Source organism: Colletotrichum spaethianum (assembly GCF_022836535.1).
Source record: "Colletotrichum spaethianum MAFF 239500 DNA, contig21, whole genome shotgun sequence".
Lineage (NCBI taxonomy): Eukaryota > Fungi > Ascomycota > Sordariomycetes > Glomerellales > Glomerellaceae > Colletotrichum > Colletotrichum spaethianum.
The window spans coordinates 281,774-306,653 of record NW_026054791.1 but is presented as its reverse complement, the minus strand read 5'-3'; the positions used below and the strand labels follow the sequence as shown (position 1 = coordinate 306,653).

The 24,880-nt window shown below is 50.1% G+C and overlaps 10 protein-coding genes and 1 non-coding gene across 11 annotated transcripts; 3 read left to right on the top strand and 8 right to left on the bottom strand.

The window, feature by feature from the left end:
- Positions 1–802: 802 nt before the first annotated feature.
- ColSpa_08048 (putative monoglyceride lipase) lies at positions 803–2,179 on the bottom strand (the record flags this gene model as incomplete). The annotated part of the gene is made up of 4 exons (XM_049274260.1): positions 803–1,495; positions 1,567–1,661; positions 1,763–1,896; positions 2,076–2,179. 4 exons carry the CDS (start codon positions 2,177–2,179, stop codon positions 803–805), a joined length of 1,026 nt encoding a protein of 341 aa, XP_049130217.1.
- A 683-nt stretch (positions 2,180–2,862) lies between these two features.
- Positions 2,863–2,947, bottom strand: ColSpa_tRNA_215. Its single transcript is given in 2 exon segments — positions 2,863–2,898; positions 2,912–2,947. It is a non-coding gene; the product is annotated as a tRNA-Arg (tRNA).
- A 1,159-nt stretch (positions 2,948–4,106) lies between these two features.
- ColSpa_08047 (versicolorin reductase) lies at positions 4,107–4,406 on the bottom strand (the record flags this gene model as incomplete). Its single annotated transcript, XM_049274259.1, has 1 exon — positions 4,107–4,406. The coding sequence occupies one exon, from the start codon at positions 4,404–4,406 to the stop codon at positions 4,107–4,109; it is 300 nt and encodes a 99-aa protein (XP_049130216.1).
- A 1,696-nt stretch (positions 4,407–6,102) lies between these two features.
- On the bottom strand, positions 6,103–6,528 carry ColSpa_08046 (uncharacterized protein; the record flags this gene model as incomplete). Its single annotated transcript, XM_049274258.1, has 1 exon — positions 6,103–6,528. The coding sequence occupies one exon, from the start codon at positions 6,526–6,528 to the stop codon at positions 6,103–6,105; it is 426 nt and encodes a 141-aa protein (XP_049130215.1).
- Positions 6,529–6,793: 265 nt separating this feature from the next.
- On the bottom strand, positions 6,794–7,492 carry ColSpa_08045 (uncharacterized protein; the record flags this gene model as incomplete). Its single annotated transcript, XM_049274257.1, has 2 exons — positions 6,794–7,282; positions 7,340–7,492. The coding sequence occupies 2 exons, from the start codon at positions 7,490–7,492 to the stop codon at positions 6,794–6,796; spliced, it is 642 nt and encodes a 213-aa protein (XP_049130214.1).
- Positions 7,493–12,111: 4,619 nt separating this feature from the next.
- On the bottom strand, positions 12,112–13,029 carry ColSpa_08044 (putative oxidoreductase; the record flags this gene model as incomplete). Its single annotated transcript, XM_049274256.1, has 1 exon — positions 12,112–13,029. The coding sequence occupies one exon, from the start codon at positions 13,027–13,029 to the stop codon at positions 12,112–12,114; it is 918 nt and encodes a 305-aa protein (XP_049130213.1).
- Positions 13,030–14,395: 1,366 nt separating this feature from the next.
- On the bottom strand, positions 14,396–15,918 carry ColSpa_08043 (uncharacterized protein; the record flags this gene model as incomplete). The annotated part of the gene is made up of 2 exons (XM_049274255.1): positions 14,396–15,529; positions 15,595–15,918. 2 exons carry the CDS (start codon positions 15,916–15,918, stop codon positions 14,396–14,398), a joined length of 1,458 nt encoding a protein of 485 aa, XP_049130212.1.
- Positions 15,919–16,743: 825 nt separating this feature from the next.
- Positions 16,744–17,533, top strand: ColSpa_08042 (maltose permease MAL31; the record flags this gene model as incomplete). Its single annotated transcript, XM_049274254.1, has 2 exons — positions 16,744–17,072; positions 17,134–17,533. The coding sequence occupies 2 exons, from the start codon at positions 16,744–16,746 to the stop codon at positions 17,531–17,533; spliced, it is 729 nt and encodes a 242-aa protein (XP_049130211.1).
- A 254-nt stretch (positions 17,534–17,787) lies between these two features.
- On the top strand, positions 17,788–18,515 carry ColSpa_08041 (maltose permease MAL31; the record flags this gene model as incomplete). The annotated part of the gene is made up of 2 exons (XM_049274253.1): positions 17,788–17,826; positions 17,880–18,515. 2 exons carry the CDS (start codon positions 17,788–17,790, stop codon positions 18,513–18,515), a joined length of 675 nt encoding a protein of 224 aa, XP_049130210.1.
- A 249-nt stretch (positions 18,516–18,764) lies between these two features.
- Positions 18,765–19,881, bottom strand: ColSpa_08040 (dehydrogenase RED2; the record flags this gene model as incomplete). Its single annotated transcript, XM_049274252.1, has 3 exons — positions 18,765–18,996; positions 19,087–19,480; positions 19,539–19,881. The coding sequence occupies 3 exons, from the start codon at positions 19,879–19,881 to the stop codon at positions 18,765–18,767; spliced, it is 969 nt and encodes a 322-aa protein (XP_049130209.1).
- Positions 19,882–20,459: 578 nt separating this feature from the next.
- ColSpa_08039 (putative protein in traX-finO intergenic region) lies at positions 20,460–21,269 on the top strand (the record flags this gene model as incomplete). The annotated part of the gene is made up of 1 exon (XM_049274251.1): positions 20,460–21,269. The coding sequence occupies one exon, from the start codon at positions 20,460–20,462 to the stop codon at positions 21,267–21,269; it is 810 nt and encodes a 269-aa protein (XP_049130208.1).
- Positions 21,270–24,880: the final 3,611 nt, after the last annotated feature.

Genomic DNA, 24,880 nt, shown 5'->3' with positions numbered 1-24,880 from the left:
AACGACAGATTGGACTGTCTCCCACGATCTCGGACGGGCTGGTGGTGTCAGCAACCGCGGCGATGGAGCTCTAACGTCATCAATACCCAAAGAGATCTGGCTGAGCCATCTCTTCTTGTTCGCTTCTTGTGCACTAAAAATGCCTTCACCGTCACCGTATTACATGGCTTCGCCGCGGTGGACGCCTGGCGCCATTCACGGTGCTTCGCCCCGTTGTACTCCAGCCCCAGCCCTGCTTACTTATACCTCGCCTCACATACCGAGCAAATTACACAAAAGCTTATGACGCACGAAAGTCCGCGTGAAAACTGGGAATGATTGGTCTCATTAGCAAGCAGAGGAGTCTTTATTTATGATGTTCGGTGGCTCTCTGAACCAGCTGTTTGCAGAGGAGTACGTAGGCCTCGAGAATTCCTTGGAAAGGCATTGAGACCGACGAACTTCTGCAGACTGCGCACCCAGCCAGCCAACTCGAACAGGGTTTGTCTACTTCATTCACGGTTCGAAGGTCGGACGGGATCGGCGGAGCTCCCGTGCCAAGGGCTACTTGGGGGCGTGAAACACTTTCAACGTCCGATCTGATACCGGATTCCCAAACTCATATTACGCTCGTCCGGGGACGGAGATCCCCCTGACGGATGCGATTGCGACAAGGCATGACAGGGGAGGGCGCATCATAGATGCCTCGGCAAGACCTGCCTGTGTCCCACGACACGTTCGTCGCACCCGAACGCCGTTGATGTTTTGACGTCCGCTTGATCCTGATATTCACGATTGGCCCACCAGCCTGCATAGAAGTCATCTATATACCCCTGTTGAACACCACGAGACCGCCCTCCCCACCGCGGCCGTGGAACTCGGGCTCCAACTTATCGGCACTAATGCTCTGCCGTTGGGGGAATACGGCCAGGGCCAGCGGGAGAACCGCGTAGCTCGTCACCAGGATGAGACCGAGGTTGATGGGCACCACGAGGCGCGGGCGCTGCTTCAGCCACTGCTGCTGTTGCAGACGGACCAGTACCAATGGCGGGATGACCATGATGGGTGTTGAGTTGAAGACGCGGCTGGCAGCAGTCTCGCCAACGGCGATCTGAGCAGCCTTCTTGCTGCGGCCAAGAGACTGGGGCTGGCCGGCGCCCTCGCCCTCCTCCTTCTCCTTTCGCGCGCGCTCGGCGTCGGACAGGACAGGGAAGACGTCAATGCCGGTGCGCATCTCCTCGCCGCGCATGAGCAGGACGTTGAGGAAACCAGCCGAGGCGACAGCGGCGAAGGGCACAAGGCGGGTGAGGGTCGTACGGGTGGCCGGGGTGAGGTTACGCAAGCGGGGGACGAGCTTGTTCAGGCCGACGGCGACACCGCATGAGACGGAGACGGCCATGGCGTAGGACTCGCCCAACTTGCGCCAGGTGAGAGGGGAAGATTTGTTTGCGTTCGCGGAGTTGATGGCGACGTTGAGGGACTGGTTGACGACTTGCCAAGCGATCGTGCCTGCTGTCTGTGCGATTGTGCATTAGGAGTCTAGTCGCGGGAGCTGGTGAGAGCAAAAGTGTGTAGAGAAAGACTCACTCCAAGACCGGGCTGGAGCATACCAGCCGTGACGACCAAGTTGGTCAGCACAAAGGCGGACATGCGGAAGGGGAGAAGGACGGGTTCGCCGGTATCTGGGTGGTTGCGCGAGCGCGCATGTTAGTTGGGAGAGCAACCAGCCACGGGCGCACCGGCGCAAGGGGGATATGTTGTAGCTTTCATGAGCTCGTCGCACCTGGGTGGAGGGTCGAGTCGACGACCTTCTTGGCCTTCCAAAGGTCGGGGGTCATGGTCGGGATCTTTCCCAGCTTATAGTCGGTGAGGAGGGACTTTGCTTGCTCGAGGCCGGTACTGCCGACGAGGAGAGTGCTGTGGGAGGGCGGAGCGAAGTGTCAGTCATTGTCTTTGCTTGAGGAGATTTTCGGGATAGAGGTTTTCTGGTGTTGAGAAGCACACGAGCACTCTGGTCACAGATATATGTTCGCCGTCGCGAGACAACTCTCCAGTACGCGCGCGCGCGCAAGAAGATTTAGAATTGCTTGACGTACCTCGGATCCGTGAGGCCCATGTTGTGTCGTACGCGACCCCAGTACGTGTTGAGGTCATGCTGCGAAGCGGGCAGCTCGCGGCTGCCGGGGAGGGAAGCTGACATCGTGAGGTGTCGCTCGGGAGGTTGTGAGGGTTTCGAAGAAAGATCGCAGGCGGCCGATGCAGGCTCAGTTAGGGGTCCTCGCGGAGGCAAAGAGGTAGAATAAGCAACAATTGAGGAAGGGAAAAAGGTAAGAGACCCGGGAGCGGTGCCGACGCTGGTGGTACGACCTTTCTCCTCTCGAATATTTGCTGGCCGGCGGTGAGGTCTCGTGGGAGTCAACACTCAAAAAGCGTCTGCGTAGGACGGATTGAAAAGATGGGTATCATCGGGTGAGCTCCCGTCCCGAGATCGGTGGGGAGCGGCACAATTGAGTGCAGGACTTGACAGCCGGGGTTGGGTTATCTGCATGCTGAGATTGGTTGATTCCGCTTGGACCCTGAAGCTTGGCAGCTGGTGACGGGTGGTGAGGGCTTGGTATCTGGCGGGAGATTGGCGCGGTCGGTGACGGTGCGGCGGGCTTAGCTGAGGTGGCTCTTGGGCGCGTGTACAGGTAGTGGTGCGCTTTGAAGCGCAGAACGGAGGTGATTGAACGAGATGCAGCTTCTAACAAAAGTCGGGAATGGAATATAGAGGGGAAGATTTAACAACGGATGTAAGAAGAAAAAAGAAAAAACCTAGAAAAGCCAGAACGCAACCTGGTCTACATGAATTCGCGGCGTTGTCAGAAAGGGCAAAAGGTAACGCGACCTACCTAGGGATCGAACCTAGAATCTTCAGAGTATGACTATGGAGCCGAAATCTGACGCGATGCCATTTCGCCAGCAGGCCTTCGTTGTTATACCGTCCTGATAAAATCTTACATATGTAGCTGAAACTAAAGTGGAGTCCTTGAAAGGAGGGGCAGTTGGGTGAGGACTGCGGGGAAAGCACGGAGCGCCGTCCCGTGTTCGGCCTAGGCCGGGCGGAAGGCCTGCCGATGCAGGCCGCGGGTCAATATATGCGGAAGTCTTCTGTTCATGTGGCCGTGGAAGAGATCGGGAGACTTTTATCTTGAGTTATTTAACAGTTTACCACCGTCATAGTGCTGAGAAGCAAGGTGCATGCTCATGGCGTTGGTTCCCATCAACGTACTGCGCCTTCGACCTGTGTCAGGGGATTCCAGGGCGACAAATCCTGGCAATGTGTATAGCATGAGGAACATTCGTTGCTTTTTGGGAAGAGGCGAATAGTCCAGGGCGAAGAGCCATTCCCGTGTCATGGTTGAAGTCGTCTTCTCCCGGGTTCGGGACAAGACCATTTGGCACGGCGACAAACCAGCGATTGTGCATCTTGTTGGGTCCTTGGCAGGGTCTTGATCATGATACAATTTTGAGGAACGCGATCTTACGAACTGTATCCAGCTATAGGTCGGAATTGCCGTTCCCTCTGAGGCCTTTCGATGTTTAGGCTCGAGAGACGGTGAAACTGGAACCTGTTACGTCCCCTAGGGCATGTGGGGAAGGGGGGAAGACGGCGTGAGAAGGGGAGTCAAAACTGGCTTTGAAGGCGGGAGCCCCACTCTCTTGATGAAAGTGTCAGACGTCGTTGGGCCCTTCACGGAGATGGTGGCCAAGCAAGACTGGCAGCGTTGCGAGACGTTAGGTATGAGCTCATGCCAGAGCCACTTTCACTGACACTCGTGGTCGCCATCGTCGCCTTCCTTGAGACCCATCATCGACGACGCTTGCAGATAGCCCTCAACCCGCCCGGGAAAAAAGTTCTTTAGAATAAGCAACAAATAAATACCCTAGTTCAACGACTATCTTTGGAACAAGATAAGGCTTTAATAAGAAGCGTGCTGAGCAACTTGACGGGCGCGAGCGGCGAACGCTCCGTCAGGGGAATCCACCGTGAGTGGAACCTTTGCCGCAAGCTCTCCATCATGAATACCTTTGAAGATGGGCGTGAGGTCGCTTCCGAGGAGCTTGGTATCAAACTTGAACGCCTCTTATGCAGCGTACCTTTCCAAAGCCGTACTGAAGTAACAGGTGTCAATCACGGGAGGGTCGCTAATGTTCGCCAAGGGAACACCCATCAAGCCGCGCGAGTTATCGATCAGAACAACGGGAAGCACGAGTATCTGCTCATGCATGTTCTGGCCGACCTCGGACTGGTCTAGCTTGACCTCAACACCAAGTTTCATCAAAACATCCGCATGCCTGACCCCAGAAAGCATTAGGAGTTGCCGAGTACGGCATAGCCAGCCGCTGCTATTGAGACTCTTTTCGACGATGATGCTCTCTACCATAGTGGCGTTGGTGAGGAAAATCACACCATCGAGAGGAAACGCCTCAGACAAGAGCTGTCTGCGATCTTCGATATGGTTCTCCAGGAAGCCGCCGTGGCCGATGGGGCTACCAGCATTCACATTGAGTTCGGGCAGCGTCTTAATACTATGACCACGTAGGTCCTAGCCAGACTCCACGTATAGGAAGATGCCAATTCATGGGCGTGACGCTTTGAATGTTCATCGAGCTGCGGAGTCCATGTCGATAAGGGTTGATGTTTGCGTCAAATAACTTCTCCATCTGTAACATGTAGGGATACTGGTCCTCGTGGCTCTATCTGGCATCACCAACCTCCTCGACCCAGAGGACGTAGTCGACGGCATGCTCGCGGACCTGGCGGCTTGAGTCGACAGTCAGTAACGAAATGACCTGAAGACAAGCTTACCCTCATTGATTGTAGTCCAACCACCAATGACCTTGCCAGCTAGCAATCCGATCAATTGGCCATTCAGATGGGCCTGCAAGGCGGATGTGCAGTCCTAGTGCAGGTTGCTTCCGGCGCCAGTATTGGTGTTGGAATAGACGATAGAGTCCAGGCTATTGACGTTGGCTCAACCTCCACCAAACGAATCCTCAGAGTAACATCCTTGTGAAGAAGACGGTTGGAGATGACGGAGCAGGCAAGACCACCGCCAACGAAGACGAAGTCCCATAGTGGCAATTTCAAACCCAGTACCGGAAGAGTGACTTATTGCATATCAAATTGAATGGTAGATGGATGCTCAAGAAAATGGAAGATGGGATCTCTTACATAGGGTGAATCGGACCTTGATAAACTGGTAGTACTGCTACCTAGTATCCTTTTTCATTCCTCCGAGTGTCGAGTAGAGATGTGTATCCGGCTTTCAAAAGAGCTGCAAGTCACTATTATACGCTTTAACATGTCCGAGAAACACCGCCTCGCAGACGATAAGCAAGCCTCGCTTGTTGGTCTGTAAAGGACCTTGTCTTTTATCGTCCTATGCCGCTCGATAGTTTCTTTTCGAGAGAGGACTATACGGCTGCAACGCGTGCCAAAACATAAAGAACGATCGAAACCGAATTTTTGCTTCTAAATGACCTGGATAGAGTGTCTTTGTTGACCTTGGTGCTGCTGGTACTCAAGGAGAGTTATTCTCACTGCATGATTAGTTTCTAAGACCTTCCTGGCAATGTGGTTACTTCGTCCCAATTTCGAACGTCACTTGGCCACTATCACCGATGAGCTTCAAATAAGCTCGATGCTCGTAGCGAGGCCTTCAATTAGAAGTCAGACAGCGAAGAGCATCTTGCTTGGGAATTAAGAGACATGAAGGGGGTTAGAGATAGGGCTAGCTAAAACACCGTAGGTACAACTACCCAAGTGAATGTGAAACAGGATTTGGACGTCAGTGTCGTCGAAGATGAGGGCTTGCGCGGTGTATGGAACGAGAACATCTTGGTAGTACGGACTACAACAGTGACTTGCTGAGGTGATGTACACCTTTTGGGGTCAGCATCTCTTTCTGGTTCTACACGCTGAATTACACTATTATCTTCCGTGAATAATAGGCGATATGCCTGTGTTTGACACTGGCAATGATCAGTGATGCTGTAACGTCTTGCAAGCCTGCAGACTTGCAGACTCGCATACGGGTCCCATCAGTCACTATTGGCCCACTGCTTAGAAGCATCCTTTTAGTTCCGTGCCGTCGACTGGACCACCACCTCAGACTTCACCCAGATGTTCTGAAGACCGCCCTTGCCATCCTCACTGGAATATCCGTCGGTATCCGTGTTACGCACCTGACCGTGGCGGTCGTCAGGGCCCAAGATCGAATCGACGCTGTTGTCGTCGCCATACACCCTTCCCATGGACCTATTGGGATCTCCCTTGACGCCCTCCCCACTTCGTCCGCTAGCGCTGGTCAAATTCATATCGGGCGTCTTCATCCCGACTCTGACCGAATAATCAGTGCCTCCTATAGTTTTCAGACCGAAACCGCCATTGGAGTCGGCCAGGTCCTTCGTGTACGCGCCAGGGTTGCTACCCCCGCGTGAAGAAAATTTGTTGAACCAGCCCTTGAAAAGGGGGCGGCAGACGGGGACGCCGATGCAAACCATGGTGACCGCTAATTCACACGCGTGCCAAACTATAAGTTGGACCGTATCCTCTGGTTAAAGAGTTGATCATGTCAGTAAACCTTGGTTTCCAAGCGCTTCCGGGACGGTGATTGCGGCATAAGCATCGACGGTATAGTAGGTTGCTTACTGGTAAAGTTTACGCTGGCGAGATTGTGGAGCTCCAATGCTCTCTTGATACCACATGCACCGGCACTGGGAGAAAAGTCAACTTGTTGTCAATGAAGCAGAACAGTGAAAGAAACACTTACATCACACCCAAGCTCATACTGACGTTGATGAGTAGCTTCTCACGCCTCGGCATCTGTACATTCCACAGCACTGCCCATGGTGTGACAGCGTACCAGAAGTCGACCACAACACTCCATGCTCCAGCAGCTGTCGAGATAGGACCGGGGTCGATGTTACAAGCCCCGCCAGGGATGAACCTGTTCCAGAGAAATTCTATCGGTGTGCACGAGAACCAGAAGACCAAGAGTGAGACGACGGCGAAGAGGAAGAGAATGACGACTGGTCCAAGGACGACAATCCGATGTATGCGTGTATTTACAAGTCGGAGCAGAAACAGTGCCAAGGAAGCTTTAGATACGACGATAGCAAAGACGAGTATGGTCGAGCCGATGGCCTCGTACAAGATGGCTTTCGGTACGTCTGGCGTGTCGAGTGTCATGATCTCTCTGCCGAAGCCGTGGTAGGCAGAGAGTGTAAGCATAACATCGTAGGCGACGAACAGAACCTAGAGGCTAGACATTAGCAGAGCTCAACCAGATGACCACGGCATGGAGGCACCTACAAATGCGAAATTGTAAAAGTGGTCATCAATACCATAAGCTTGAAGAATGAAAATTCTCGTATACAGCCGCAGCAAAACGAAGCACAACGTAAGAGCAGTCAAGCCCCAAAGGACGCCGAGCGCCATAGGCGCATCTCCGCCTGGACCAATCATTGTCTGTGTCGTCGATCTCAAAGTCGAGACAACACGGGAAGATAGAAGAGACGGGAGGATGGCCAGGATCCAAATTGGGGCGACCCGTCAATTAAAGCTTCGCGACTCATCTTGTCAGTTTTGTATCTCCACGAGCCAATTCTGATGGGGGGCGAGACCATAGTAGTAGCGAGTCTGGAGAGGGCCGGATGGCAGGCCTTGCTCCAAGAAACACCTCTTGGCAAGTGAACGGGCTCGTTTCTCACAAGCCCACTGCCCCTTTACGAGACTACATGACAGGTCGATCACTAGCCCAAATAGTGCAAAAGGAGGCTTGAAGTGGACGGATTCTGAGGCCGACCCTGGACCGAATCAAACCAGAGGGCCCATGAGATCGTCACCACTGGCCAGGGTAATTTATAAATGTGTCAAAGCATGCACATAACAAGGAATATCAGCCAACAGGATCCCTCGGAATGTTACGAAGACCCACTGTGGCCACAAATCTTCAACGGTCGCCGGCCCCCACCGTCACGATTTCGTCTAGTTTTCCGGTGGCCACGCGGTTTGTTGTGAAGGTTCACAAGCGAAGGGGTTGAGACCCAATGTATTCAGTTTGAAATTGCGCCTGACATAACTCGTGAGGAAGTACCCGAAAATACACACCTGAGCCAAGGACCTCAAATTAACCAACGTATGCTATACCTGCAGGAATCTTGGTCCAAGGGAGGACACTAGAATGGGACCGTTGGAAGCGGGAAGCTCAGTTCGATTGAAGATAGACCCCGGATCCCGAGATGTTCTATTGTGCAGGTCAGAGTATCCCAAATCTGTCTAGAGAACTCACTACTTCAGGTGTATTCCCCAAACACTAGAAGCGTTGGAAGTCACGTTCCATGATAGCCAAGAATGCGGAAGGTGCTTATCCTGCCCATTGACAAAAGCCTCGCGACTGGATTAGATCTAAAATATCCGCTTCTACGTCTCGAAGTGATGCTCTTGTCGCTCGCCCGGGTAAAGCCAAGGATGCTTAGATCGTGCCGCCTGCTCAGCAGATAGCACACCATAGCTCATCTCGCTGTATAGGCCAGCCATAAGCGTCTTATTGGTAGTCGGCTGGGGGTCCGAGCAGACCCCGGGCCGTTGCCGTGCCTTTTGAGTCCCACATACCTATGAGGAATTCTCCCTAGGTTCCCCACTCTTAACCTTGTCCGAAGACCTTGAGAATTCACTGCAGTACTTCTTTTCTTGAAGCTAATTAGGGGACTGGGCTCTTAGACTGTCAAGAACTGACAGGTACGGAATGTTGTTGAGATGCATTGAAGGGGTTACAAAAGTCACAGGCACATGTCGTAATGGGGGCACCGTGGCGCACAGCTTTACAAACCCTACCCTATCCATTCTAATGCTTTAGCGATATACCGCTGACGAAATGTTATGGAGACCGGCGGGCTCCGTATTGCTAGGGTATAATCCAGGAAAGTTGCCAGATACCACGCGAATGACAAAAATCAGATAAGTTTTCTGCTACCGACACAACCTCAACTTTCTACCTACTAACTTCATTTTCCTGCGTTCAGCTGATTAATACAAATTCAAAATGATGCAGTAACAAAGACAAATGGGCGAAGAATAAACTGAAAAGGTCATTATGTGTGGTTCAGGCATGAAAAGGATTGAGATACTATAGGACAATTAAGGGGCCCTGGAGAAGTGTCCCCGTTTTGTTTTTACTTTGCGTGGATACATGATATGCAGAGCATTGCGGCTGCTAGTTTGAAGAAGAAGCATTCGGTTATTTCCCCAACGGCATAAATCCCTATTTGAGATACAACATTGGGAGCTGACATGCTGATCTTACTAGAGCATGTCAGATCTCTGCGCCAAGGCCGGAAATGCTGAGGATGGGGCCAACATGCATGCATGATGCGATACAGATAATTTGAGTTGATGGTCCTCATTAGGCACCAGACCACGGCTGGGTGGCAGGCTGAGGTGATAATAAAGTTTTCATTCAGTCTTTAAGTCTTTTTTCTATTTAATCAGTCGCTTGGTCTATTGGATACCAAATCCTCATTAGGTAAAGACATATCATTATCTGCTCTCGGAGTGAGTTTGAATATGTACCGAATTACACCAGGTGCAGGACCTGTCGCATTCGTTGTAAATATCTTGGCAACTGTACGGGCAAACAGCCGCACGGTCCCTGAATTGAGGACTAGCTGCGGGCGAGTCTTTCCGAATGCTAGTAGCCGGCATTCCCGCGTGTCAGGGGTGCGAGTCAGTTGCCATCAGCCAGCTCATCAGGCCGCCCATCAGTCCATCAGTGCGTCCATAGCTCGATTTGTTGCGAGTGACACTGGCTAGGATATGGATTCAAAATCATCTATCCTTTCCTCATTAGTACAAGGCTGCAAGAGCTGAGACCCTGGAACTGCCTCCGATAGGCCATAGAGCTGTGGAAGATAGGACCAAACTGGATTAAAGAACCAAGCCCGGGCTGGCTGACGGGCTTCCTTATGTAAGGAAAGCATTTCAACGATTGCCGCGAATTGTTGGATCTAACGATAGAGCTTGAGGATTGATGTACAAGCAAGCAGATGGGTGGGCTTTAGTTGTCATAGGGCTTGCAGTAAGCAACTGAACTGAAAGCAAATTACTCCCAATGTGCTGGAAAGACATCCAATGTGCGGTTCTCGGTATATGTAACTGCATCAACAAGCTCTCGAGGGCGAGGTTATTGTTAATTTTTCTTATCTGATTTTAGGAAAGCTCGATGTCAGGCGGCATCACCAGCCATGCTGCTTTGACCTGCAAACATGTGTCTATAACGGTCTGCTTGACCTTGTCATCAGCAAAAGAGTTGACGCTGAGAGAGGTATTGCCGTTATGCTCAACCTTCTCAACGTGACTCGGATTCGAGGTCGCGGAAAGAACCATATCACCAATCACTTCTAAACAAATTTGACCGGCAGACCAGTCAAAACAAGTATTCTCAAAAGCTCTACTCGTGTCTGTGGTAGTTGTCTGTCAACCTTCATTGCCCAAGCTTCCCTTGCCAAAGCCACTATGCCCACCTGGCTCGCATAAAACATTGCGATTACACGTAACATACATGATGCTTTGTCGCCTCCAACCCGATGATAGCTTTGACGACAGCGATGGTGATAAACAAAAAAAGGGTGCAGTAGACCCGAGAATTGCTGTCGCTCACCAGGTTTACGTTCTTTCCAACAAGTCAATATTCATGAATCCAGCTTGGAGGCTCCAGTCTAGCAGCGTGGTGTTCGACATCGACTGGAGGGACAGTTTTTCTTCGCACATAAATTTCCGGAGATTGTCCAGTGCCGTGGTATTTTCCTTGGAATCCCGGGAGAGACCGAACCTTAAATTTGATAGGGGCGGCGCAAACTCAAACTGGAATGAATTACTTCACACCGGGCCTGGCTTGGTGCCCATCAGGCGTACGGATAACATAGTTCCTTTATTGAGGTTGCATCAACTACGAAGTCCTGCCCCCTAGAAGAAACTGTCAATGCGTCGTCGGCAGAGTCGAAATCTACCACGATCGTCTTTATGCCCGAGGGGTTTCCCGAGCGATCTTTGCAAAGAAGCATGATAACACACAGGTTACCATTTGCCACCTACCTCGGCGACAAGTTCATTCTGGTACACTGTTCTGGCATATTGAAGAACTTGTCAGCAAATCATGACTCTGCACAAGACAGACTTGGTAGCGAAATCGAACGCAACGCAACAACTTCATTTGGAGGAAATAATCGTGAATGATTCCGTAAACGTCGCGGATGAAAAATCATGTCGGGAAATTTCTGGTTGAACTTTTTATTTCAAAAACCCATACCGTGTTTGGCCATAATGAAAAGGCTCGACAGTCACGATTAAGTATTATAGAACAAATTGAAAATCAGCTCTACTCATGTTTGCTTATGAACAACGGAAGCATCTCAGCCCGATGGTATATCTTGTTTGTATATCCTATTAATGTCTTGGTCGAATGTACGACAGCGAACATCATAGGTAATGCATGGGAGACCGTGACCATTGTACTTCAAGCTATCATGCGATGAACATCAGTCATATGACTTGTTTATGTATCCAAATCGGGTATGAAATACGTCGACGGCGTGGGAGGATGCGCCCTTAAAGATCTGGAGCATACGAGTCGACGTGATGACTGAAAGTCTCTAAACGGAAATGTGAAGGCGAACTACGTAAGCGAGCCAATGTACCATGAGACTGCTCAATGATTGCTTTCTTGGAACATGACCAAAGCCAAGACGCGGCAAATAGCGCCTTGTTGGCACGTTTAGCAGGATGTAGAACGAAGCATAATAAACAGAATGAATTGTTATTGAATCACCAACTCTAATAGATGCATCAATATTGCTGCTTCATCGAATTCCCAGCATTTGCATTTCCATAAGTCCATGAACCTAACAGCTCTGAGTGTTCAAGCATCGGAACATATACAATGAACAATAAGTCATGGTGATAATTGAGCTGATTGATACACAGAATACCAGTGATTGTTATCACGATATATCCACAACAACCAAAATTACATTGCGTCTTACATCCATATTCGCGAGAGCTTTCGTAACACTGAATTGACCCAAACATTAAGAGTGTGCTTCCAGCTCTTTCTCGGTCCACTCCCACAACTTCTCGCTAAGCTCTTCATCCTTTGCGTGCTTGGAGTCTTTTCCCTTGACGCCCACCGGCCAATAGAACACGCCGGTCTCAGCATCCGGGCTGACCGAAGCCCAGATCTGATTCTTGGCGCCATTGGCGACAGACGATAAGGTGAGCCATGAAGCAATGCTCATTAATGGTTTGATTATTGGCCAGCTAGCTGCAAGTCCGCTGGTGAGATTCGTGCTCACAGCTCCCGGATGGACAGCTATGCAGCGGATCTCAGGGTATCGCTTTGCGAGAGCCCTGGAGTGGTGAATGTTGGCAACTTTTGAGACTCCATAGCGGGTCCAGGTTCCGGTAGATGCCATGTCGGTCTTGAGGTCGTCAAAAGTGTAAAGGTCACTCGGAACCCAGCTCTCTGCCGCCGAGGAGAGTGAGATAATGCGCACGTCCTTGTCTGGGCTGGTTTTGGCGGTGTGTTGCAAGGTGGGCAGCAGCAGCTTGGTTAAAAGAGCATGGCCCATGTGGTTTGTGCCGAATTGAATCTCGTAGCCCTCCTTGGTTGTATTGGGCGGCCAGGCCATAATACCTGCGTTGTTGACGAGGATGTGCAGGGTCTCCGATTCGGATTGGAACTCTTTCGCAGCGCGTTTGATGCTCTCGAACGACGTCAAGTCAACCTCCAAGAACGTAATAGGAGCTGCATTCGGTACTGCATTCTTAATATCCTCGATTGCAGCCAGGGCTTTGGTTTCATTCCTCGCTGCGAGATATATGTGGGCTGGGTTATGTTTGCTGAACTGGGTGATCGTCTCCTTTCCTAGACCGATGTTGCCCCCGGTAACAAGAATGACCTTGCCTGAAAGATCGGGGATATCTGTGTTCGTATTGAAGCGCACCATCTTGGGCATGTACACAAGCTGTTGTAACTCGAGGTGGAGATGAGCGAGAAGATTGTAATAGATGAAGCCAAGAAAGAATTCAAGAAAAGAAGCGCAGGCGTGTTTTTAGCCCGAGCGGGATTGGCGGAAACGCAAGTACGGAAGGCCGTAAGAAGGAGAGTGTCAAAACTACTTTTTACTTACTGCACCTACGCATATCGTGTAATCTGCTTTTGGGTTAGGTGCATAGTGGGATCCATCGTTTAGATGATTAACGGGTTCTGATTGGCTGCATCATTATACAAGTGAGTTTGCAAAAGGGGCTATGGTACATTAGGTAAGTACGTGCATCATAGTAAGAGACGTTATTACTTTAGTGAGGTAGGCGCATTACCTTAGCGAGGTAGGCGCTATTGCTTTAGTGAGGTAGGTGCATTTACTTCAGTGAGGTAGACGCTATGAAATCAAGCACACCTACCGTTTCCATATTGAAAAAAAAGTGGCTTTGACACTCTCCTTCCTGAGGCCTTCCGTACGCAAGGCCAATGAAGCCCGAAATCCGGGGAATATGCTGCAGAGATTGTGAGTCTGATCCGGGGTTCTTGGGACGATACTTGGCCGGAGTAGGTAAGTCGACCCACTGCCTATTGTTGGGCTGAGTAGTGAAAGGGCGCTATCACTTGGAATCCCCAAGAAGTTCCGCATGGTACAGAAATGCAGGTCAGGAACTCATAATTTTGCAGTGTGATGTTTCTTTAAACTCAAGTGTTATTGTTTCGTCCAGCGGCTTACCTATTCCTCAGCCTTATACCAAGACGAGGTAAACATCCGGAAGTTGCATCTTACCTCGGATACTTTCACAGAAAGGGCCGGTTGGAGGGTAAGACCCACTGAGTCGCCTCAAATAATTACTCCTACGTCTTTGCGCACGTCTATGATGTGTCCCCGACACCGGGAGTATTGATGACCTACCTGGTCGCAACGACTGCCACTGACTTTTCTCACGAGTGCCAGTTCATTCTTTAACCGCTCGTGGGGCTTGGGTGTGACCGCCGGGGACGTATAGGCGATAGTGAGGAGGAAGGTATCGAGAAGTTGGCAGTCATTTAGTTGGATACATCCCAGACAACACTTAGAACCTTTCCAGTGTTAAACATATACTCGAGGTTTGTATTTAAGCTTGACTAGACACAAAGTCCTGCGGTCTCTCGAGAGTTCACAGGCTCCCCTAGTGACCTGAATACCGGTCATACAAGAGTTTTAACTGCGGTCGTAGTGAATGTACTGGGGTGTCACACTGAAACGCAGCACCAGATCAGACTTGCAACGCTGCTACAGTTGATCGTGTGGTGTCAACCGGGTTATCCTAATCTTTACAGCGTTATCTCTATTTCTTTGAGCCGAATTGTTTATCAATGGGATGAATGACTACTCGGCGATAGCTCGTCAGAGAGGGTATGCCATTGTCCTTGACTTCGAGAATCAGGTGGAGAGGGAGGCCTCGCTCAAGGGGAATTCTTTCTCTGACCACTATGCACGACTTTTCCGCTGGAGGAACTTTTACCTCCACTTTGCTACCATCGTCGTTCAGTGGCTTGATCTCAATATCGGACACCTCGAGGCCGTGATACGTCTGAAGCGAGCTGGGCTCGCGGTATTGGTACCACTTGAAGTCGAGCTTATCGCCATCGGGGTCGTAGCTCTCGGATGCATCGAAAGACACGCCACCTCCGGCATCAGCCTCGACGTAAATTGGTGCAAATCCAAACTCACCGTTTACTGAGACGACGGGGTGGTGGTTGACTTTACTGAAATCAGAGGTCAAGGTCCACTGCATACGCGCAGCGAAGTCGTCTTGGAATGTGTTCCTCCAACGCCAGATAGTGGCCTGATTGGACCTGTGCAGCTTGCCGTCCACACCAGTCACTGTGTCTATTGCATCGGCAAAGTGTCCCCTAGAAGACAGGCCCTTTGGGCTAACATTGACCGGAATGTAACGGCCTCCCCAGGATCCGTAGGTAGGCTCATCTGGTACGCCAAGGCCATTTTGGACAAGATAAAGAAAAGTAGGCGTGTCACCTTCGATAATGAACTCGAAGTTGGGGTATGCAGCGCCCAGAGGACCGATTTGGACGTTTTCTTCGACCCATTCGTGTGTCACTTTGGAACCGTCTGGCCCTCCTACATCACCGGAGCAAGGGGCCGAGATTCCAGTCCATGCAGCGCATTGGTACTGATTCCAGCCGTGAATGGAACATATGTAGAAGATCTCTGGCCATTGTTGACGAATCCATCCTCCGCAATCGTCTTGATCGGAAATCGTGTAGACGCGTAGCTTTTCACGCAGCCTGGCAGCGTCTGACCGGTTTCGAATATTGTGAAGAACCTGCGCAAGCACATTGACACCGCCCCACACGAGCACCCAGAGCGGGCTATCTTCCGGCGTGCTGAGTTGCTCAAGAAGCAACTCAGCCCCTTCGCTAAGTGAGATGTCGTCACCAACTGCCTCCATGCCATATACCTATCGAGCCGTCCAGTTAGCAAACCAGCGATAAGCGCTCGCGGTAAACGAAAAAATCGACTCACCGGAGGGCCGGACTTGATAAGGTTCCGCAAGTTCTGCGCTGAGGGGTAAGGTGAGTCTGGGTGAGCATGGGCGTTGAGGTTATCAACAACTTTCTCATATGCGTCAACAATTTCGTGGAGGTTCTGCGGCGCCACCTTGTTCTTGAGCCATGTGGATGTGACGGCGACTATGCCTTCGGTGCGGAACTGATTGGAGTAGGTGAGATATCTGCAGAACGATTCTGCATCATCAGGCTCGTTAGTGATATCTGTCAAGATCAAGACTCGCGGCTTCGATGGAAATTGAGTAAGGGACGCTATTCCTGCGAGTTTTGACGCGGCCATTTGGAGCGGGGGTTGTTGGTTTCCTTCAAGTTGTGGTTTGCTGCTCGGAAGTGGTACGGATTGGCTTGGGCTTCAAATTTGAGGCTGACTAAACCGTTTTCCAATAGTTCAGCCTGATGTTGGGTATCGACCAAGTTTTATTCTTGCCGTTCTAATAGTTATTGAACTTGAGGGGCATTTTAAGATGAGGGAACCTATCCATTTAGTACACCGAACCTTAATCTTGGCGCCAACCACAAACCGTCCAAATACAACCGCTTTTCATTATCGAAAGAGGCAGCCAGAAGCTCTTACGAACTCTTGGGGAGGGGAGAAGTCCCGGATGTGGGACTGGAGGTTAAAATGGCGCCTGATCCGAAGCTAGTTGGACTCATCCGTAATAGGCAATATGAGCCACGCAACGGAACGCGGAACCCCCCACTCCCTGTTGATCCATCTTGACCTATTACGAAAGAGGAGTTTAGAGCCTCAAGATACCTACATGGTACTGTAAAATTCAAGTATCTTGGCACAACCTTGTCCTACCCCACCTCCGCAAGATCTTGATACCCCATGGGGACATGGTTGTAATCGAACGGTTCCCAGGAACCATGCCGTCGGAAGACTCCTTCTAGACAGCCAAGGGAGTTACGATATACCCCAGAAACTCTGTTCGTCATTATCCTGGGGTAGCGCTGCACCATTCTTTGTTCTATTTACTGATTTTCCATCGCCTATTAAACGTCTGTTTCCGCACACAATCAAGGTCGAGGTCATGTCAAGGACGCCGGCCACTTGGAACACTACTTCTCATTTTGCTTTTGTTCCTGGCTTTGATCAATCGTAATGGCTACTCACAACAACGGCTTTGAAGCCGAAAAAGTAGACTCGCACACCAAACATGTCGAATTAAGCGCCGACTCAGCGCTGGCCCAGGCGGCCGACTTTGAAGACCATGAACTAGGCATATGGAAGTCCTTCGTTCGATACCCATGGGCATCTGCATGGTGTGTTTACGCCTGCTGGACTATTATTCTCCTCAGTTTCGACGTTCAGGCCGCAGGGGCTGTCGTAGGTATTCCCGAGTTCCGAAAGGACTTTGGATACGAGTTTGAGGGCAACTACGTCCTTCCAGCTGTGTGGCAATCTTCATTCAGCGGCGCCCCCGTTGCAACGTGAGTGACAAGAAGAAAGTTCATTAGATGTTCACAGTTAAAGGCTGACTTCCGTTTGTAGAGCTGTGATCTCATCAATTGCCTCCGCTGAGTTGGCCGATTTTATCGGAAGAAAAAAGGTCCTTGCCCTCGCCCTCCTCATATCCTTTGTTGCAGTTGCCATCGAGTTCATCGCAACTACAAATGCTGTTTTCTTTGCCGGTAAGCTTCTCAATGGTTTTATGGTAGGTGCAGTCGGCACGATCATGGTCTCGTACATCGGCGAGATTACTCCTTTGGCCTTGCGTGGTATCTTCACCTGTGGTGTTGGTGTAGCGTACGGCATTGGGCCATTGGTTGCTTTCATCGTCACCAACTATACGGGGACAGTCCAGTCGCGTTGGGCGTATCGCACAGTGTTCTGTTGCCAGTTCGGCTTTGCAGGAGTTGCGGCCATTCTTTGGCCATTTATGCCCGAGTAAACCTAGCCTCCTGTATTTGGTTAACTTGACCAAGCCAAACTAACCGTACTAGGTCCCCATGGTGGCTTGTATCTAAAGGTAGGAAGGAAGAAGCCCTCAAAAGTCTAGGCAGACTTGGCCATGCGGGTAACGAAGGAAGAGCGAAGCTTGCTCTAATCGAACGTACATTGGAAGAAGTTCGCAGAGAGACAGATGGCGTCACATATGTGGAGTGTTTCAAAAAGTCTAATTTGCGGAGAACCATCATTAGTATCATGCCATTAATCATTCAAGCTTTTAGCGGCATCGCATGGGTAAGAACGAACGTTTCTTCCTGACTTGCACTCATACTAAACTACATGCGTAGGTTGCCGGCTACTTCACCTACTATCTTCAACTGGCTGGCTACTCCACTTCCATGAGCTACCAGCTTCAAATTGCCCAACCTGTTCTGTCTATTGTAGGTAACTTGATGGCAGCCGCTGTTATCGATAAAGTCGGTCGAAGAAACCTTACGCTCTACGGCCTCGGTATCCTTACGGTGTTCCTTTTCATCACGGGAGGACTGGGAACTGGCACCACCCAGCCCATGATCAAGGGGACTGTGGCCTTCATTCTTATATACAGCTGGTGGTACAACGTCTCCATTGGATCAACTGCCTTCTCTCTTCTAGCAGAAACCTCGACGTCTCGACTTCGAGCAAAGACTGTTGCCATCGGGTACGCATCGCAGAATTCTATCAATGTCATGTGGCAGTTTGTTATCCCATACATGTTCAACCCAGACAAGGCCAACTTGGGCGCCAAGATTGCCTTCATTTTTGGCGGATTATGCTTTTTTTCTCTTCTTTACCTTTGGTATTTCCAGCCTGAAACCGGCGGTCGCTCTTACGAGGAGCTTGATGAGATGTTTACAAAGGGTGTTCCGGCCAGAAAGTTCAAGACATACAAGACGACTATGCAGATGCGCAACGAGACTACTGCACAAAGCGGTAGTCATTAAGTCTGCAGTGATAGGGACAGCCTATCACATTGATCTAATATCTGGACTGCGACGGAGTATGCAAAGAAAGACGATTTACCTAGGCAGTTCGAGTTTTCCATTACAGCCTTCAACAATGCTAATAAAGACATATATCTCGCATGCGAGAAAACCTCAAGGAACTAGTTGACGTAAAGCTTGTGCGGCTATTAGAGCTTCTACAAAGGTTCTGCCACCTTGAATTCCGGGACCAAACTTTTGTATTACAGCTCAAGAGTCAAGACGACACAAGAGGACCTCCTTCTGCTGGTTCCTGAGAGCCTCCTGGGCCCAGTAGGGCCAACCCCGCGCCCCGGCAACATTACGGTAACCTTCTGGCAAATAGAGATTGCCACTACGTCCAGACATGATCTGTTTGAAGATGGCGTCTACAACAGGTTCGGGTTCCAGTATCTTCGACTTGAAAGACCCCGAGCCTTGAGCCTTCTCAATCAGGGCTGTTCTGATGTAGGTTGGATGAATGATACTGGCAGAAAGTGAAGCTGTTAGCGTCTTAGGCATTATGTTGACAATATATTCGCCTTTGCCTTACCTCGTGCGGACTTTTGGTGCCTTGTATTGATGCCGCAGCTCCTGCATAAGACCTTCATGTAGGACTAGGGTCCCGGCTTTTGAGCACGCATAGTCGACGTTGTTCACGCCGGTAACAAAACTTGCCATGCTTGCAACATTAACAACATGACCATGGTTGTTTCTGATCATTGCAGGAAGGAACTCTTTGAGCAGAAGGAAGTTTGCAACGATGTTGACATCAAAGACTTGGCGGATCTGTTCCTCAGTCTCGTCAAGGATGGAAGCCAGTTTCATGACTGCCGCGTTATTCACTAGTACTGTAGGCTCACCATGATCTCGGCGGATTTGGTCCGCGACTTCCTTAATGGACCTGGAATTGGTGATATCCGTTTCATAAAAGTATGCGTTCGATGCTTTATCCGTTGTCAGCAGAGCATGGGAGTTAGGAAACAACATAAGGCTAGTACTTACGCAGCGGCTCCTTTGGAGGAACAATATCAAGATTGACCACCTTAACACAGTTCTTCGCTAACTTACGAACAAGTCTGTCCCCGAGACCACCAGAACCGCCGGTAACAACCACCAACTCCCTTCTCCAGTCGTACTTATCTTGAGTGAAGTTGTTGAGAGTGGCCAGACTCAACAACCTGTTTACCCGTCGGATCGCTGCGATTCCGAGCAAGAGGGACAAGACAAGTCTTGGCCAGCCACGCCGAGTGATCAGCCTCAAGACTCCAAAAGACCTCAAACCTCGGAAGTATTCTTTAAGCCTGCCAAAGACATCGCGAGATTGCTCATTTGTCAAGGATGACATCGTAGCTGACCAGTTGAGAAAACCTGGGATTGAGGAAGGCGTATGATGCGCATGCTAGATGCGACCGAGATGTCAATTTTCAAGCTCACACCTGTGTCTTGTCTTGGTTCATGTAGCAATCGGATCAACGGATGGAAATCAGACTCGGCGGCAGCTTCCGTTAGAAACTTCCCCGCAAGTGCATTGGCAAAGAAAGTTCAGGTAGCGTCGTCACTGGGGTATCAACTCCGCACGATGGGCCGAGGCTTAGAGTGTCCGTGCAGATGATACTGTGTCTGTGAGACGCGAAACTTCTCGAGCGCAGAAGCTAGAGGTTTCGAGAAATAGATAAATGGCACTATCACTCCAAACGAGTACTTCCAGCCATTGACCTATCACTTCGTGAAGCAACCTTTACTACTGTAGTTGTTACTTCCCCATTTGTCCCTGACAGCTGCACGAAGACCAAGCTAGTCCCCATCGCCAACATGGGACACACCATAGAAGACCGATTCATCACATCGAGTCGTAATGGTCTCAAAGTTGCAATCTCTATATACAAACCCAATGGAATGAAACAGCCTTTACCCACAGTCGTGATGGGACACGGTATCGGGGCTATAAAGGCAGCCGGATTATCGCCATTTGCAAGCGAGTTCACCTCTGAGGGTTACGCAGCAGTCACGTTCGACTATATCGGTTTCGGCGAAAGTGAAGGCTCTCCGCGAAACGTGCTTAACGTGCAACATCAGCTACAAGACTTCCGAGACGTTATAAAATGGGTGCGCGAGCCCGAGCAGAGCGACTGGGTTAACTCTTCTAGTATTGTTGCTTGGGGGAGCAGTTTTGGCGGTATGCATACTACAGCTTTGATGGCCGAGGATCACGAATTGGCAGCGGGTATTGCGCAGTGCCCACTGGTGGATGGACTTGCTGGTGTGTTGCAAATGCCTTTGACTCGGTCGTTGAGACTGGCAACCACGGCTGCCGCTGACATCTTGGGATCATACTTGCTGGGTGCCAAAGAACCACAGTATGTCGACCTGGTTAGTGACGGCTCAACCGCAGCAGTCATGGCTTCAAAAGAGGCAGCGGAGGGCTGGGCTCGCCTGACACCTGACAACGGCGAAGACTGGCCCAATATCATCGCTGGGCGGTCTCTATTGAGCATCATGTTTTCTCGACCATTGTTGCAAATTCACAAGAGCACCCGCCCATACCTAGTTATTCTGCCAACATGGGATAATGAGGCCTCGTTGAATGCTGCCGAAGAGTGCGTCAGACGGGCACCTCTAGGAGAGGCCTTGAGAGTTGGAGGGGGTCACTTCGACTTATATAAGGGTGGCATTGCGTTTGAAAAGAATATCGCAGGCCAAAAGCAATTTTTAAGACGGCTCCTATGCAAGTAGTTCACTTGGATTTATTGGAGTTGCTTGAGTTGAGAAGATACCGGCAACCAGAAAGTGGAGCGAACAGATGGAACCACGTCTACCCGGGAAGGGGGCATATAACCAGAGCAAAATTTCACTCACTTAATGAGTACTATGTTCGGAGGTGAAACGACTTTGGAAAATGATGAATTTACTGGCTGCAGGAATATTTTACAACCTTAACAATCTTTCTCACACGCGAAAACTCCCCAGTCATGATACAAGAGATGACCAGGGTCGTCCTCTTCGCCCTTTTCGAGGCCTTCCAGCTGCTCCTGATAGAGTTGCTCTCTACACACATCATTGAGCTTCCGAACAAAGTTCCAACACTGTTCAGCCTCTTCGTCTGTCTTATATCCCCAGGCATCTTCAATGAATTTTCCCCGCAACTGGGAGTACTTGTAGCCGTTATCTCGGAAAATGATCCGACTTGCCCTGTTTGGCTTCGAGGCCAGCTTCGTGCATCGTTCATTGAGGACTGTAGCTTTCGGACGGAGACGAAGGTCGATCATATACAGATTTGTGAAAAGCATAGATTTCATGGCATTCACTAACTGGTCGTATGTTGCCTATCTTGGCGTATCTAACTTCTCTATGCAATTTACATTGTTTTCTTTCCACTCTTGCTGATATTGATCTAGCTCGTCGTAGCTCCACAACGGGTCGAACTCCACAGCAACGTGTTTGAAGCTGACGAAGCCATACTGCATCGACGAAAAGAGGGCGCCACTGTACAACGATGAAAAGTTGAGAACTTCCCACGCCTGTATTATTACGAGGTCTTTTTTTCGGCAGAATGGTTATATATTGTCGTTTATCGTCATCTTCAATCGGAAATATAGCCGGCACGTCATCGTAATCCTTGCTCGGAATGTCGAAGTCGGACCATACTAGAACCATGGCGGACTGTCGTCGGTTTTGATTATCGTAGTGGTCGGTCCAGTCGTCAAGCTTGTATCGGCGATGCATGAATGCACGAGACTCTTTGCAGGTAGTCCAGAAACTTGCGTCGATGGCGTAAGTGGACTGGTTAGGGTCCTAACTTCCCGGTACCGCATCGTTGGCCGGGAGTGGAGGGCCAAGAATATCCCACTGGCGCTTGTGAGAAACCATCATATGGCGTTTGGTCTTTTATGGTACGATGCGATTATAATAAAAAGAGAAGTAATGAACACCACAGAGACCGGCCGGACGAACTGCAAGGTCCCCGATTCTGTCTCGAAGCTCTGTCGGCAGCAGCGGAAAGGGACGGAATGCAGTGATGCACATAGTTGTTGGATGAAAATTGATGTATTAAAGCAAATCACTTGCGTTGTTGTTGGTTGCCTAAGTGCAGTACGTCCGTCGGATCTCACTCGGTGGCTTGAGAGTGGATGATAGGAAAATGTGGAACAAACGTGCTTTAATATAACGAGATTCGCTGTCTTCGCCGAAAGTGTTCAGTGAACGAGGCTGCTGCAAGCCACAGAAAGGATGAAGTAAACCGATATCAGGTGACGCATTAGTTCAGTTCATGTATGGCCAGAGTTCACGTGTAGACGGCTCAAAGCCGGGCCGTCGATAAACACCCAGTAGATGGTGGTTTCAAGGTCAACATGACATATCATCGTCACTAAGATGTGAAAACGATGTCGATGAGAAGATCGTTCTGGTAAGTTTGGTGGTCTTCCATAGATCTAACTGTTTAGGTTTATTCTGGAAATTGTTTCGACAGGATTCAAGGGTTTTACTAGTAATCTTGAAGCTAACGAGTGTGGACGATCATCGCCAAGACAAGGCCTCGTTCTTCATTTCGGAAGAAGAAGGGTGTGCCATGTGCAACACATTCTGACCGATCATAGGTAGCGAGCCGCAGCCTAAGATCCAGGCGTTCGGTCAATTCTCCATTTTTTATATGTTACTCAACCCAAGGTAGACGTCGCCGAGACCCACTATGTTCGCGGACTGTTAGATGTCATTTAGAGGGTTAAGCTCGTCCTTTTATAGGTAAAGTCTACGATTCCATAATCTTTTGAAAACTAGTCACAGTCATGTCCGAAATTAAAGGGTACTAGCCTTCATAAAAAATTATAAAAAAACACTAAAAAATCGGGGTGTGATTGCCTAGGTCATAACAATGCTTTAGTGATATCGATGGCCTCTTATTTGATACTGCAAGAAGACGCATGCAGAGTGGTTCGCTTTCCTCGTCGAAGTCTATTGACAAAAATTTCTCTTTGATTTTGAAACTATGGGTCTACATGTACCCTTTAAAAGAACAAGGTGAACAGAAAGCCGACACTAATCAAGCTTCCGGCCACATCTATTCTTGAACCTGCAGCCGTTGGAACGGTCGGCAAGCTTGTAGTTGCTGTCCCATTCCTACGAGAACCGGTTGGCGCCGGTGGTGTCGGCGTGGAAGGATCTACCAACAATGTGCTAGGCATGCTGACGATAGTTGTTGGGGGAGCGATACCTGCCTCCTCGCTCGTCGACGCTGTGATCGGAGCCGCGGCGGGTGCGGAACTCGGTGCTAAACTCAGTGCTGAACTGGGTGCTGGATTTGGCGCTGCACTTGGAATCTTGGTGGGCGCCACAGAAGCGACGGGCTGAGACTTGGTCGTCGCTGGCACCGACACGTTTTGCTCGGTATTCGCCCACGTATCAAGGACGCACTGCTTCATCAAGTCATTGTCGGTATAGCTGTTGCCTGACTTCTTCGGCGTCAGACTGAGGATGTAATTGGTATCGAAACTGCCAGCGGCCCATCCCACTAGGCCGATAAAGACATCGGAGTTCTGGTTGATAAATGTGTTTTGCGCGCAGAAGCTCGTGAAACACTGTTAATTTGTTAGCAGGCGCAATTTCCCCCAAATCACTAAAAGCCGAAACTCACCGAGGCATCGTTTGAGGCACCGGTTTCGCTGACCAACCCCTTACGCCCCTTCGACCTCAGATACTCTGCCACCGTCCTGAAACTCTCCACGTTGTCAGTCGTGCAAGGCTTGTGTGTTCCGCTGTTGTCCTCGTCGAGATATTTGTGCACGTCGATGATCAAGTTATCTGTCGTGCCGTCAGGGTTTGTGATCGCCGTCAAAGCGTCCGCGCTGCCGCTGCTGACGAGAAACTCTGCCGAGTTGAAGTTGGTCCCGGGAAGCAGAATCATCTGCGACGTCGCGCCAGCCTGTCGGATCGCCGTCACGGCCTTCTGGCACGTTGCCGCCCAGAGCTTGATGTCAAGGTCGTGAGGCTCGTTCATGAGCTCGAAGACGACCTTTTCGTTTGCCTTGTACTTCTGTGCGAGCTGTGTCCACAGCGAGACGAATTGGTCATCAGTCGGTCCGCCTTGACCGATGATGCCGCCGTTCCATCGCGCAAAGTTGTGGACATCGAGCATGCAGTATGCGCCTGTTGCGAGGCACTTTTGCATGACCTGGTCGTAGCGGCCAAAGTTGTTGGAGTTGAGTTGTCCGCCCAACTGGCTGTTAACGAGGAACTGCCAGCCAATAGCTATGAACCATTAGCTCGAATACAATATCCGTAGAGTGTTGGGTATTGTTTACGCAATCGGAACATGTTGAGCTTGTCGTCTTGGACAAAATGGTTCATCT